The sequence below is a fragment of the Lineus longissimus genome, chromosome 9 (genome assembly GCF_910592395.1).
Source record: "Lineus longissimus chromosome 9, tnLinLong1.2, whole genome shotgun sequence".
In the NCBI taxonomy this organism is placed as follows: Eukaryota; Metazoa; Nemertea; class Pilidiophora; order Heteronemertea; family Lineidae; genus Lineus; species Lineus longissimus.
This window is the reverse complement of record NC_088316.1, coordinates 14597437-14612188: the sequence shown is the minus strand read 5'-3', so window position 1 is coordinate 14612188 and position 14752 is coordinate 14597437. Positions and strand designations below refer to the sequence as shown.

The 14752-nt window shown below is 42.6% G+C and overlaps 3 protein-coding genes across 12 annotated transcripts in view; 2 read left to right on the top strand and 1 right to left on the bottom strand.

Annotated features, from left to right (window-relative positions):
* Nucleotides 1–60: 60 nt before the first annotated feature.
* On the bottom strand, nt 61–5688 carry LOC135493136 (tubulin beta chain-like). Its single transcript, XM_064780101.1, has 7 exons — nt 5578–5688; nt 3492–3711; nt 3038–3282; nt 2195–2402; nt 1532–1774; nt 1047–1232; nt 61–676 (listed from the first exon to the last, which is right to left on the bottom strand). Exons 1-7 carry the CDS (start codon nt 5632–5634, stop codon nt 495–497), a joined length of 1341 nt encoding a protein of 446 aa, XP_064636171.1. The 5' UTR covers nt 5635–5688; the 3' UTR covers nt 61–494.
* A 2000-nt stretch (nt 5689–7688) lies between these two features.
* Nucleotides 7689–13221, top strand: LOC135493788 (glutamate--cysteine ligase catalytic subunit-like). The gene is made up of 10 exons (XM_064781360.1): nt 7689–7858; nt 8401–8633; nt 8944–9012; nt 9291–9392; nt 9783–10029; nt 10217–10339; nt 10489–10728; nt 10988–11264; nt 11384–11596; nt 11822–13221. The coding sequence occupies exons 1-10, from the start codon at nt 7727–7729 to the stop codon at nt 11989–11991; spliced, it is 1806 nt and encodes a 601-aa protein (XP_064637430.1). The 5' UTR covers nt 7689–7726; the 3' UTR covers nt 11992–13221.
* Nucleotides 13222–14021: 800 nt separating this feature from the next.
* LOC135493778 (E3 ubiquitin-protein ligase MYCBP2-like) overlaps nt 14022–14752 on the top strand; it is a 43948-nt gene continuing 43217 nt past the window's right edge. For all 10 annotated transcript variants that reach the window (XM_064781336.1, XM_064781332.1, XM_064781334.1 and 7 more), the window contains exon 1: nt 14022–14293. In XM_064781336.1, the coding sequence (XP_064637406.1) occupies nt 14178–14293 (116 nt within the window). In that variant the 5' untranslated portion in view covers nt 14022–14177. The remainder of the gene's footprint in view (nt 14294–14752) is intronic.

Below are 14752 nucleotides of genomic sequence, written 5' to 3'. Positions count from 1 at the left end.
CTCAACATTCCTTTTCATGATTACCATAAAGGCAGACAGTTCCTTACATAAAAAATGGGGATAAATTTATTCTAAATATTCAATCTTTACAAGTTCTTGTGAAATAAATTACGTACATGGATGTTCTAAAATGAAAAAAAATATACATATCTGTTGTATAAAAGGTTCAATGATAAATAATATAAATCTGCATAGGACGGCATCAACATCTAAGTTACTTTTGTACATGGTCTTATCAGCACTAAATTCAGTTCAGAATCTTTGAATGATATTTAGTCATTCTTGCAACAATCCAAGAAAAAAACGTGTGGCGAGTGTTATGTAATCTAACGACAGCCTATACCAGTCCCTACCATACTACAGACGAATACAAGTTTATGACGGTACGAGTGCTCATATTTTTCACAGAATGTGACTTTAAGTCTCGAATAACAGCATCATAACATACATGTAGATGTAGCGAGATGCAAATGTCTTTTTTCCGATCTACAGTTCTAATTTTCCTCGCCCCCTTCTTCCTCTTCGTCAAATTCTCCTTCCTCTTCCGCTGTTGCATCCTGGTATTGTTGGTACTCTGACACGAGGTCGTTCATGTTGGATTCTGCCTCGGTGAACTCCATCTCATCCATACCCTCGCCTGTGTACCAGTGGAGGAAAGCTTTGCGGCGGAACATAGCTGAAAGAAAGACCAAAATACGTTACTGACTAAGAACAACATGCCTGGAACCAGAAAGTCCTGTTGACAGAAGAATTGGCTAAAACTTTCAGACAATTGAACGGATGAGTTTGGCACTCCATCTAGTGCTATGATGTAGGCCTACATGTACACAATATCAACAATGACACATGATACGCTGGCAGACTCGTACCATTGCTGAGCGTCCACGAGCATGGAATTATGAATAATGACGTGTTGCCTCATCAGAGAGAGATTCTGAACACGAGTTGCCGGTCATGAACGACGCCATGAACCATGCCGAGCTAGAGGCCGTGTCTGAGACCCCACTGTTACCACAACAAGACTCAAGGATGCGGCCGGTTCTCACCTGTAAATTGCTCCGAAATTCTCTTGAAAAGTTCCTGGATGGCGGTAGTGTTTCCAACGAATGTGGCCGACATTTTCAAACCTCGTGGTGGGATGTCGCAGACGGCAGTCTTGACGTTGTTTGGGATCCATTCGACGAAGTAGCTGCTGTTCTTGTTCTGCACATTCATCATCTGTTCGTCAACCTCTGAAAAAACATTTGAGATAAATGTTAAGAATTAAAAGTTTAATCTCTAGAGATATGTTGATTAAGTAAATAATAGCCAATTACGCACACAAGTTTGAAGTTTTGCCTGAAACTCACGTTCACATGTTGCTTTTTGGTGTCGCCAGAAACAGACGTTGGCATGAGAATGTGTGTGGTGTCAACAGTTGTGTTGCGAACCTTGGGGCATATTTGATTGGCACAGAAAGAGAACTACACGGACAAAACATGGACGCCGATGATGACCCTGATGGTTAACTAAACAGTGCGAAAAAGCTTACCCTTCATTGACATCCTTCCCCTGAATAACGCGGTACACGTCAAGTACCGTCCGTGACGAGGGTCACAAGCGGCCATCATGTTCTTGGCATCGAAGATCTGGGAGGTAATCTCTGGGACGGTCATGGCGCGGTATTGCTGACTTCCTCGGGAGGTGAGCGGGGCGAAGCCGGGCATGAAGAAGTGAAGACGTGGGAATGGTACCATGTTGACGGCGATCTTCCTGAGATCAGCATTTAGTTGACCTGTGGAAATTATAACAATTGTTAGAAAGGATCCATTCAACAATCTGACTTAGAAAAGAGCCTGAGTGAAATAGATCCTTAGTGAAATAGATCCTTGGAACCCGAGATTTTAGTTTGAAGCATAGTTACGAGCCAGTGCTGCTATCTGGCACGGCTACCCGTCACAACACGCGTGATTCTTGACTGCAACCTACTGAGTAAAAAGGAGGGCACCAGTATGGAAAAAGTTGGTGTATCGGCGATATATTTTGTGAATATCGTCAAAGATTCAAGTATATTCCCTTTAATACATAATATATTCCCTTTAAAAGCAACGCACTTCTAGATCACTGATAGCTTGTGAGCAAGCACTATTGCCCCGACTGATGAGACAACGTCGCCCTAATGCATTGGTACCATGAGTACACTGCCAAACCATACCTGGGAATCGGAGGCAGGTCGTGACCCCTGACATGGTGGCGGAGATCAGATGGTTCAAGTCCCCGTATGTGGGTGTGGTCAGTTTGAGTGTGCGGAAGCAGATGTCGTAGAGAGCCTCGTTGTCGATGCAGTATGTTTCGTCAGTGTTTTCAACCAGTTGGTGGACGGAGAGTGTGGCGTTGTATGGTTCGACGACGGTATCGGAGACCTGAAGAAAGAAGGAGATGGAACGAATGTAAACAGTCGTACAGGCAGAATACGATTATGTTATCTCATGACAAAAACAATCGCTTAAAGGTTCGGGAGCATACATTGGCACAGTCTTCTCATGGGAAGTTGCGAGATTTGACGAGAAGAACTTCCACCGTCCTGACAAAGCCACCGTAGTCACTGGTGAAACTGCCGAAAATGTGCAGTATACATGTATTCGAATCCAGTGAACAGATTCATCAAATATTTTTGTTATTGAAAACCGCCTGGATGAATGAAGCCATACACCTGTGTAATCAAGGTCAATCAATCATTGAAAATTACAGAGTATTGACTACTTGTAATGAGGAATAATTTATACAACAGGTGAATGAATGATCGCCATTCAGTGGGAGCATTAAATAACAACTGATAATTATACTCCCCGGACCCGGCACATGTTTTTATGATATCACCAGGGATTGCCGGAAGCAGAATTTCTGGTTAGTTTCTGTGGGATGTCGAACCAAAAGTGCCGAATTCTCTTTGGAAAGGGGCGAATGAACAAAATATGATATGGCTTCTCGGATCGAAGATATCCGCTATATTTCAATCAGTTTGTTTAAGAGGCGATATAAACTGAAAACAACGCACCTTAGGCGATGGCACAACACTGAAAGTGTTCATGATCCTGTCGGGGTATTCCTCCCTGATCTTGCTAATGAGGAGGGTCCCCATACCAGCACCCGTACCCCCTCCTAGAGAATGTGTCAGTTGGAATCCTTGTGGGCAGTCGCAGCCCTCGGCTTCTTTACGGACCACATCGAGGGCAGAGTCGATCAGTTCAGCACCTTCTGTGTAGTGTCCCTTCGCCCAGTTGTTTCCAGCGCCGCTCTGACCTGGAGATGAGATTTAAAGGGGGACTATAGGCTGGGGCCGAGTGGACTAGATTCACAGTTGTTTGTGTATCCACCTATCTGACAATACATCGATACTGTTCTCGCTACATTATGCACGAGGATTATCCGTGTGGTACGAATTACTCATGAGCAATTTTTAATGAGCAGAATGTAATTGGCTTGAACATGCTGTAAAACACGATCCTCACCAAAAACAAAATTATCGGGTCTGAATATTTGTCCAAATGGTCCAGATCTGACGGAGTCCATGGTTCCAGGTTCCAAGTCGATGAGCACTGCTCGGGGGACGTATTTACCGCCCGTTGCTTCATTATAATAGACGTTGATTCTCTCTAACTGAAGGTCGCTGTCGCCGTGGTATGTGCCGGTGGGGTCTACGCCATGCTCGTCTGATATTACTTCCCAAAACTGAAAAAACCCACAAAGATTTAAGGAAACCGTCATGAAACGCACGATTACGAAATTGAAAGTTTTGAAAGGCCCGATAAAAAACTTATACGGGAACAAGGTTTAGTTGTATCTGAGCGGTTTCGAGGAATCCTCACGGTGGCAGAGTAGTGGATTTTATTTTTACTGAGACTCTTGGTCTAAATTATCCACAATTTCCGTCAGTGCACTTCTCAAATTACATTGTAACTCGCGATGTTTATTTAGATATTATGTGATCGAAAATAACTGTTTTCTTTACTAAGTGAACTTGAATATTCAATCTAAAAATTATACTCGATTTACCAAATAGTACACAAGTTGATCCCTAAGAAAACTCCCTCTAACACATAGTAGGAGAATAAATGGAATTAACATAGAAAGTAAACATATGAAATAGTCCGGGTTCGCTGGATTACTGCGCGAACAGGACGGAACGCTAACATTGTTTTCCTAAGTAATCCTCCGCATTGTGTCTTGACACAATGGTAGCGTGGAGACTGTTTACCTATCTAATCCATACTACTATCTCGATAATCTGGCAATGCTTTGACAGGGTTTACTCTAGAGTTGCTATGGCTCGCGAGATTTTTTTCTCAGCTAACATTAAGCATGGTCAGTGAGAACATGTTAATCAAGACTGGTCATAACCAAAGGTATAGATAGACGGGCTTTTCAATTGTGTCTTGTCCAGTGGAAGCATGTTGCCCTTGAAAACGGAAAAACTCAAAACCAAAACACTCATTATTGGCAAAACGGTATTCCACCGGTAACCCTTTTAACTTGATTGGCAAAAAAAATAATGATCATAATTCGCTGATACCAAGACGATGATTTCAAATCTTTTAAGCGTTGCACGACTGTTGTTTTTTGCCATTATGGCAGTGAAAATACTTCGCGACGAAACTGAAAATAAAACAGCCATTATATTCTGGTAAGAGTCAGTTGGCGTTGGCCTGCATGTTGCTTTTGTAAGTCAAGGCACGGGTAGTAGTATTTCTGAAGCATGTCTCACAAGCTTGCTCGATATCATGGTATAATTTTGCCTTTCGGCTCGATTTCGAAATTTTTCCGAGTACCATACAAATGATAAATTAGCAGGATATTACCATTTATAAACATACTGCCATTCCCAAAACTAATCTATAAGCAGCCCAGGGGTCTGTTCGACCTGGCGTCAGTAAAAATGAGATTTAATCAAAGACAGTTGTTTTCATTGTCATCGTTTCTCATTCTCATGGTGTTTATGATTGGGGTTCATCATAACGAATAGAATTTTGATTGTAATTGTTGAATAGTTGAATTGAAAATTGGTCCCTTGCCGCGTGTTAATTTGGGGACAACTTGCTGGGGCTGTTTCAACAATGCAGTTAGCAGTACCATAAAATCTACGAAGTTCAAGAATGTAACCATGAGAAACCGAAATCAAAGCTATGCCTTGGCGTAATAAAAGACTAGAGGATTTCGTGCGTGGGGCGGAAATCGTGTATTTCTTTAGTATAAATTAATTTGAAAGTATTGACAAGATGACCAGACTTAGCAGCCTCGAGGCAGTTCTGGCCATCCGGAGCCTGCATCAAGGACCAGCTTTTCGGTGACGGATTAAGAGAGACGACAGCATCTGTCAACCGAACAGAAATGTCCTTTCAAGATTGAAAGGTCAGCGAAGAAGTATAAAACCGAACGTACCGTAAGAAATAGCTCCAGGTCAAAAACTATTAAGTCGACGAGTTAACCTTTAATGTACTTTTAAATTATAATGGCAATTTGCTTTTATGTCAGATGGAGAAGGCCTTGAAAAAGACAATGAGTTGATGATAATTAATGACATTGAGAGACAAAACCTACCTTTGCACCGATCTGGTTACCGCACTGCCCGGCCTGAAGGTGGATGATTTCTCGCATGATGGCAACTTGTGAGTTATGGTAGTCTCCAAGAAATAGAAAGGAGAGGTCCGAGTGGTGGCGATTGTTTGAATAAAGATATCTTGTGACCAGACTGATTTAAACACCCCGCCTAATCACTCAGGCAAAGCGAAGTCGTTTCGTCCGCAGCAAATAGTTCCGTAGAATAATTTAGTTTTTGCTCCTCAAATTTGGATAAATAACAAGGGAATGAGTTTCTGTGTGAACTGAGTAATCTTGAACGTGAGAAAATTACTTCGGTGTCTTTTGGTGAAGGTTAATGATATAATTAGGTGTCTGTCTGCGCGCACGGACACAAAATATTCGCACTAACTAAGGCTGTGATAGTAGCGATGACAACGATTCGTGTGTATAAAAGGTAAGCCACGTGGAGTTGTGCCAACCTGCCCTGTTGATGTGTTGACGAAAGGATTACTTCAGGCCACTAGAAATTAACAGTATTTTTTGGTTCTTGGTCATTTCTCTTCCCATTAACAACACGGAACCGGTGTAAAGTATCATTTCAATAAACCATGAAATCCTAAAATATTTCGTGAACACCATTGAGGGTTAAAGACATCACGTTTTCAAAAGTCGGCCGGGTATATCTCTGTGCATTTTGGCAGAACCTACTGCACAAATTTGGTCCACAGCTGATATAGGTGGTGATGATCCGTGCTGTTGCGATGTCACACACTCTATGAAGAATCATTAGATGAGAATACTTTTAATAGCCTACTAATAAGAAATCTTTTGATAGCTTCGTAGTCCTCCAAAATAAGAATCGTTACACACTGGAACGGCGATCTGTGGTTCGAATCCCTGTCAAGGCAACCTGATTTTATTGTACTTGTACAATATCTAAAGGGTTAATTTGCACAGAGTTTCAAACTCATACGTTTTTCCAGCAGTTGATATACCGTAATCTGTACTGCTGTTTTGTTTTCAGTTTCTAGGGCTCCATGGCAATAATTTGCTTTCGTAAGGGTTATGAGATTAAGGTCGCAAATTTCATCAATTGCCCCTTAAATCCCTTAATCCTGTCATAACATCGCCGGAGCCGACGAAAGGACGCGCTGAAATAGTCCGCCTGGGCCCATGCAAGTAGGCTGTGAAATTGGATTCAGTGCTTGTGTGTGAGATATCCCTATGCCTAGTTTTGTCGGCACTCATCTGAAAAAGGCAATGCATGACGAATTTCTTAGTTTATATATTTCTTCTCAACCAGCGTGGTTCCAAGAATAAAACAAAACGAATCGTAGAATGGATGATTTCGTTTCGGTTTATCAATCATAGAAATTGCAAATTTTGAAATTAAGCGGGCTATCATTGGCCGTTCACGTTGGGAAGAAGGTGTGGAAATCTCGACCATTTCTCTAAATCTTCTTATCAGAAGATCAGAATACTGTCAGTTTCATACGAAAGCCCTCAAGACTCATTCGAAATTCGAGTTTCCAAATGACGCGACGCATATCGTAATACTTTTTTTCAGAAAAGGGCGCGCAAAATTAATGGTTAGAGCTTGGGTTACCCTTTGCTGGTGCCATCATGCCTACTACGACAACAGCTGGAACTCGCGGAAAGTTTGCATCATGGATTTGTTTCGTCCCTTATTTGTGTGTTTACCTTTCCGTATTTTTCTGGTAGCGAATAGGGACAACAACATAAACGAGATGTAACGTGGCCGCGGTCACCACCGGACGGATACTACATGTAGAAAACAACCGGCTAATGATGAAGAGAGTAGGTAAGTTACACGGCGGGCGAATGTCTACTGATTCAACAGATAATCAGAAAGCTGCGTAAGCTGCATCAAGTGATTACACGCCCTGTGTGACATGAATGGAGAACGAATATCAACAGTCGCACAATATTGCTATAATAACCTCTACAGATGAACAATCAAACTTGCTGTCAATTGAGATGAGGGCAGGCGTGCGCATCAGAAGTATGATGGGTGAGGGTATTAATAAGATGCAGCAGCATAGGCTTATTAAGGGCCTATATAAGATCTATTCACTCAGATTGCGCATCTCAAAGGTTGCAGGGTCCGCGACAGGTGAAAATAAAAAAAGTTGTTGTAGACGAAATCATGGCTTCGTTGAGTTGGGATAAGATTTGTGAATACAAGGAAGAGGCAAAAAGGATAGGCGTAGAACAGTTTATTCGGGCATTTAAGAGATGCGAGTATCAAACGAACAAAACGTTCAAATGGGGCGATGAGGTATGTGCAAAGTTATTTTATAATAGGTACAAGGCCATGATACATTTACACGTACACGTACATGTTATTCCCTATTTTTGGTGCGAAATATGTTTTTTTTTAAATGTTCAGTCACGGAACTATTTTTAAGAATGATCCAAAGCAAGTATCAAAACTTGCAACATATTTTTGTATTTGAGTAATACGTCTATCGATACGGACATATACGTTGTCATGAGATCGTAGAAAAAGGTCGGATTTCATGTATACAAAACTGACCTCTTAATCCACGGAATTATTCAGGCCCCGCCGCAATTTTTTCCAGCTAGTGTTGTCTGCCCGATAACTCGATAAAATATTCGCTCAGGTTGCACCTCTTGAACTGTCAAATATTTGTTAATCAGAGACTGGAACTCTTGGCAATCATTTATGAGTAAAGCTTCATGGAATTGCTAAGTGACAGTTGAACAAATATGTATTTCCCGGCGTGTTTCATTCTAATTTCCTTCTACTCAGTGATCATCATCTTCAATAATCATGAAATTTCAATGGTCTTTTTTCAGATTGAATACATGCTGGTGAAGATTGACCATCAGGAGCACACTGCAAAGCTACATCTGAAGGCCACGGACGTCATCCCCAAGCTCAAGGAGCATGAAGACAGCGCGACCGATGCGGGCCTGTGGTGCTACGAGTATGGTACCCACATGGTGGAGAGTTGTCCGCTGGAGCCTTTCACCGCCTTTGAAAATTTCGGCGACTCATTGGTTGGCGTTGAGGCGAGCATGAGACGGAGGTAAGAGTGGTAACTCGTTTTCCTAACATGACAGGCCCAACGCACTCCAAAGACATTCAGCTAATATTGGCTCGGACTTCAGAGATTGGTTTTGATCGCAACTTGCCTTGACGATTCTCGACGAACAAACTTTTTATAAGAAGAGAAAGTAGAAGGAGAAGAAGAAGGAGAGGAAGAAGAAGAAGAAGAAATTCACAAATCTTTTAATTTCCAAAGATTAACTTATTTATTCATAAAGTAATTATTGTACATGTATGTGAATTTGACGCCATTTGGTTGTTTCATTCGGTTTTGTTTGACATAACTTCAGGCGGACACTGTTAAACAGTATTTGTAAAGATGAAGATGGGACGTGCCTCACGCTGTCCAATTACCCCAGGTAAGAATCTCGTCCAACTCCCAAACAAGCGGGCACAATTCCATCAAAATATTTCTCCAACAGTTTTTTTTAATTAGAGAGGAAAGTCACAGATCACAACGCGAAATACAAGACGAACGCTGAAGAGGACTTCCCCATGATAGTGCTCTTTTCCTCACAAATTGATTTTGGTGGGAAAGCTATGTGAATGGAGTTACGAAAGAAACTGCGCCTTGCATGGTATCACGATTCAATTCAATGAAATTCCATCTTACAATCAGCCGTAATCTTACTTGCAGGATGGGAGCAGCCAACTCCACTGAGCCACCATCAATACCGATCCCAGCACTCAGCCAGTTCTTGCCCGAGGCGATTGAACTGAGGAGCAACCTCAGATACAAGTAAGAGAGAACGCGAAGTGCTTTTACTTTCACTGAGTTACCGATTGTTTAAATACGCAGTCTGCAGAGGAGGTTTATTGTCGAGGTTGGTTGGTTCGCTGCTTGGAACGACGACTGGCGAGCTAGGCATCCAGATATCACGATATCTTCGGAGTCCGACAAAAGGCGACATGGTGCCATGGTACATGGGACAGATTGTCCCTGTCCAGGCCCTGGTTGGTCAAAGCAAGCTTTGTAACGCTGGAGTTTACTGATGCCTGTACTGTTGCTTGAGTCACGATTTTGAATTTTCTGGTTGGTCCTGGCTGTTTTCGTCGTTGTCGGTATTTCCGAACAACAGTCTCCCGAACTACTATCAACTGCGGAATTACATGCCTTTTTATATTTCAGAGCGATCGGTAGACACGTACAAGAGAGGAGTGGAAAAAAGTACGCCTTGTACGTGCCAATTTACAAAGATGTAAACACAACAGCCCCGGATAACGGCACCAAGTCCGACCCCGACGACTACCGTATACTCATGGACGCTATGGGATTCGGCGCCGGCTGTTCTGCCCTCCAGTGCACCATGCAGGCCACGAACGTCACCGAGGCAAAGGTCATGTTTGATCAACTCACTGCTTTCGCCCCTGTCATGGTGAGTAGTCAGTCTCGAACACAGATTCACCACTGCAGTGTTGGGCTCTTTCGATGAAGTTACAACACTGCCATTCATATTGAGAATTACGTACCGATACGCTTTGGCACTTTTTCATTATAGATATGCGATGTACTGACTTTTAAACTCGGTATTCAGGTCTAAGTCTTCCCATTCATTCTTTCAGCTTGCCTTGTCTGCCGCTTGCCCAATATGGCGAGGTTACCTCTCAGATATAGATGGCAGGTACGAGGTGTTCAGTGAGGCCATGGATGATAGGACGGACATTGAAAGAGGCAACGGGCATGGGGTGAGTCAGTTAACGTAACTTCGTTAACCTCGCTTTTCCCTAGACTGTTCTAGACTCTCGTGAAATAACAGCACTATTTAGGTACGTTATAAACGTAACTCGTCTTGAGCATTCTAAACAGTTGTAATAATTCTGTTGTTTTATTTCAGGCCGAACATGCTCAGCTGAAATCCAGATATGGCGGCGTTGACCTATACATCTCCACTCAAGGTCATTACTACAATGACCAGAACCTGAAGACACCAGAAGCTCTGCTTACAAAGTTGAAGAACGCAGGAATCGACCACGCATTCGCAATGCACGTGGCGCATGCGTTTTCCCGCGATCCGCTCTACCTCGCAACCCACCCCAGCCAACAAGACGATGAAAAATCTACCTATCATTACGACGTAAGTTTAGCAAGCAATCTTACTTGAATTCAGAATGTTATGTAAGTGAGGATGAAATGAGCCATCTGGTGGCAAACTATCGAACTCAACATGTCAGTACAAGTTTAATAGTTCTCAAGTACCAGTAAAACCTTTATAGTTTATGGTTTGACTCAACTTCATCAATGGCCAATTCAAACTATCGGTAGTTGACGCTGCGGCCAAGACGAAACATCTTTTCGACGAGGTACCTTTTAAACATGAGATTTCTGTTCTCCAGGCCATTAACAGCACAATCTGGAAGACTATTCGCTTCAAACAACCCTGCCCCATCACCAACGCCGGATGGAGGGTCGAATTCCGTCCAATCGAGGTCCAACTTACCGACTTCGAGAACGCCGCCTACTGTGTTTTCATGGTACTACTCACGAAAACCATCCTTCATCACCGACTGAACTTGCTCATCCCGATGTCGAAGGTGGATGAGAATCTCCGTAATGCCGCCAAGAGGGACGCGGTGAGAGAGCAGACCTTCTCCTTCAGGAATAACATAGAAGGTAACAACAATTAAATGCGCCTGGTCTGGTCTGTTTTAACCGCACTATTGTTCTTCTCCATTTGCCGCCAGATGGCACTTACCATTTCTTTAGGCTGTAACTCATCAATTTCTTTCTAGGAAAAGAGGAACCATTCACAAATGGATCAATAAACGGTGGGACAGATTACTTCAGAGAAAGGAGCATCGACTACATCATCAACGGGTCAGGCGGCGGGGGTTTCCCGGGGTTGGCGCAATACATCCATGACTTCATTGCGACGCTCGCCCTGGACAACCAGACGCACGAACAAGTCACCAACTACGTCAAGTTTATTCAGGAGAGAGCTAGTGGTAAGGACGCTTCATCTAAGATGCTGGAACATCGCGTTTTTTAAATTTCCCCTTACCTCTCATAGCCAGCCGAATACACTGCCGCTCGCTCGCACCGAGGCCTAAATTCTCATTCTGTCGTCTTTTTAAAGGGCAGTCGCTTGAATAGTTCCGTTCAGGTCTTTATGACACCGTTTACATAACATTGTACACGAAGTATCAAAATCTCATTCTTCTTCTTTTTAGGCAAACTCATGACCATCGCTCGCTGGCAACGACACTTCGTGACCTCACATCCGGACTACAAACAAGACTCCATCGTCATTGAGAAGATACAGTATGACCTGCTGAACAAATGCGACTTGATCAGCCGCGGAAAGTTACGTTGTCCAGAGCTCCATGGATCTTTTCTTTAAAAGTCACTATTAGTTCATGCCGACTTCCCGGCGTTACGTCAATCCAAGAGTCTCCATATTTCAAGGATGGACGCACAACTGACGCCGGTAGATCGGCATGCTATTAGGGTTGAAGAAGAACGAAGACCTCTTTTCTCGACGAAAGCTGACCATGTATTTTCAGTCTCACTTGGAGACTTTCTCCGAACTGAATAGGCTAAGGAGGTTCCCTGGATAAAAAATTATTCCTTTCATACTGTTAGTCGCATCAGGGACACAAGAACTAGTCCCCGATTCCGATACCGTGTGAGAGGATTGATGCTATTACGATTTACGAAGCCTTACGTGGAATAAGACATGTTTGACAAGTCAACAAAATAAAGACGAAATGTGTTCAAGATGGCGGACAAAACCGCGGGAAAACTTTGTCAACAAGTCTCACGAGGGCATACAAACCAAGTCAGAAACGACACCTAAACCGACGCTTAGAAGCGACAACCACAAACCTTGAAGCGCTACAACGCAGGTAGAAAGGTTTAACTTGACGGAAAGGCGGAAAACATAACAGGAAAGTTGAGCTAAGACGTTAAAATTCGTCCACAGACAAAAACACCGGTCCACTTCACAGAGCAGACAAAATGGACAAGAGCCAGAGTCACATGACCCGATCTGACTTACCTTTCTCGTCTGGTTTCTCGCCCCCGCGAGACTGGAAGTGGGAACTTCGTCTGCTAAACTATTTACAAAACTTATCTAAACAGACATGGCACAGGAGCGCAATAATTATTATGGACGGACGTTAATACGTAATAGTCCGTGTTTTTGCGAAGCGTTCCTTCTATCGAGGTGGGGCAAAAAATATGTTTGTACTCCGATATGTATTCCGATATATTAGTACATTTTTTGTAAAACTGTTATTGTTGTGTTCAGACATGTGTACATTATGTTATATCGTGATTGTGCATGGGGAAAGGATATTATGCATATTATTATTATTATTATTATTATTATGTTTATGTAGTACTGCTATGCTTTGTATCATCTCATATTCCGGACGGCAGGAAAGTTGCAGTAGTGCCCGCGGAGAAGGTCGTTACACTGCATGACTACTGTCAAGACAGCCGTAACGGCTCTTGGCCGAGTTGCAGTGTTTACTTGGGAACACCCATTATTTGTTTCGGGAATTGTGTAATAGCCCATCATATTGATGTTTCATGTACTGTGATAAAAATGGACAAAAAGATGACCTGAGCATTTTATGAGGTTGACGATATGCAAAAATTAAATAATGAAAAAAAATAAATCAGAGATATTGTTGATATAAGTTGTTTTTTTTAGTTCATACGATTCACCGTCGAGTACATATAATGCCCGACCACCCTTAGATGCACAACTAGAGGACGCCCTAGTTGTCATGCTTCACCCGTATCTTTTTAGTGTTTGGAGTGTATGCGTCTTTCAGTTGAAGTCACATCATTTCATCACGGACCCAATTACTTTACAATACTTCTATTCATAGATTACTTCTCAGCACATAGATAAGTCACTGGTCAGGAACTGTATACAAAGAAAAGACAGGATAAACCACATTGTCACAATCAACGTAAACTTGCAAAAGGCCTTCTCCCGTGGCTTTTAAAGGGAAAGACAAGTGTTGCAACGAAATCATTGCAAACCTAATAAGTTTTGGATGCTGCGATCACATCTAGAAAGTTGGGACGGCTCCTTATCGAGTTTACAGTATCTAAATTTGGTCCGTCACTCTCGTCTGAGCCACTTCGAATAGCCAACAGTGCCTCATCACTGGACGATATGCACATCCAGAACTTGGCCCTATGCCAAGTCTGGTCTGTAATTCCACTGTTTTCATTACATGGAGTCCTGTGTGCTGTGCGTGCCAAAGATAGAGGTCACATGCTTTATTCGTCGCCGAAATCCTTGACTGTCCGTGACGTTTAGCTCAGCAAAGCTATACTAGATGGCAGCACCTGACGGCATTTTCAGTTAACCTAACGACCGATAGATGGCTAAATCGATCCAAAATGGCGATTTATTCCCAATTTCGACATTTCAGAACTGAGGAAAAATTGCTGGAATATCCAATATTTAGGGATTCCAGCCTGTCGAATTAGATATATTCATTCAACATATGTCACGGATTGCTCCTGGGCCTATAATTCTGCTACAGGTAGCGGAATTTTTGCACTATGGCCGCCGCGGCAGTGATGGAAAACAGTCGCTGTCATGTTGCACAATTTTTGCAGGGCCAACACCTTGCAGGGAAATTTCATGAACTGTTTACGGAGCAAGATGAGAGTAATAGGTACTGTTATAATACCACTTGGCTTGATCTCGTTGTGTATTTTTGTTCACTATTGCATGGTTTGAAAACCCCATTTATTGTATGATTAGTTCTGTGTGAAATTGAAAGGGAACCTAAACTTGCTGAAAATATTTAGGCCTAGAGTCTCTGTCTAGGGTTGATATTTTGTGCAAAATTTTAGTTTTACTTTCACTTTTCTTGGTAAGCGATTCGCGTTGACAAATACAAGTCCGCCTATTCTATGCCTACCATTGATTGATGTGAATTACTCCACTGAACATCGTCTCAGACTTTAGGCCAATTGAGTTCTCTAGCCTCCTATATGGCTATGAAACTGTGACTCATCACTCACTAGCACTTAATTCAGTTCAGTTGCTGCAATTTTGTTTAAGGCCAACTGCCTCCAATGATTTCCAATTTGTAAACATTGGCTTGATGACTCGACTGCCTGTTTGTAAC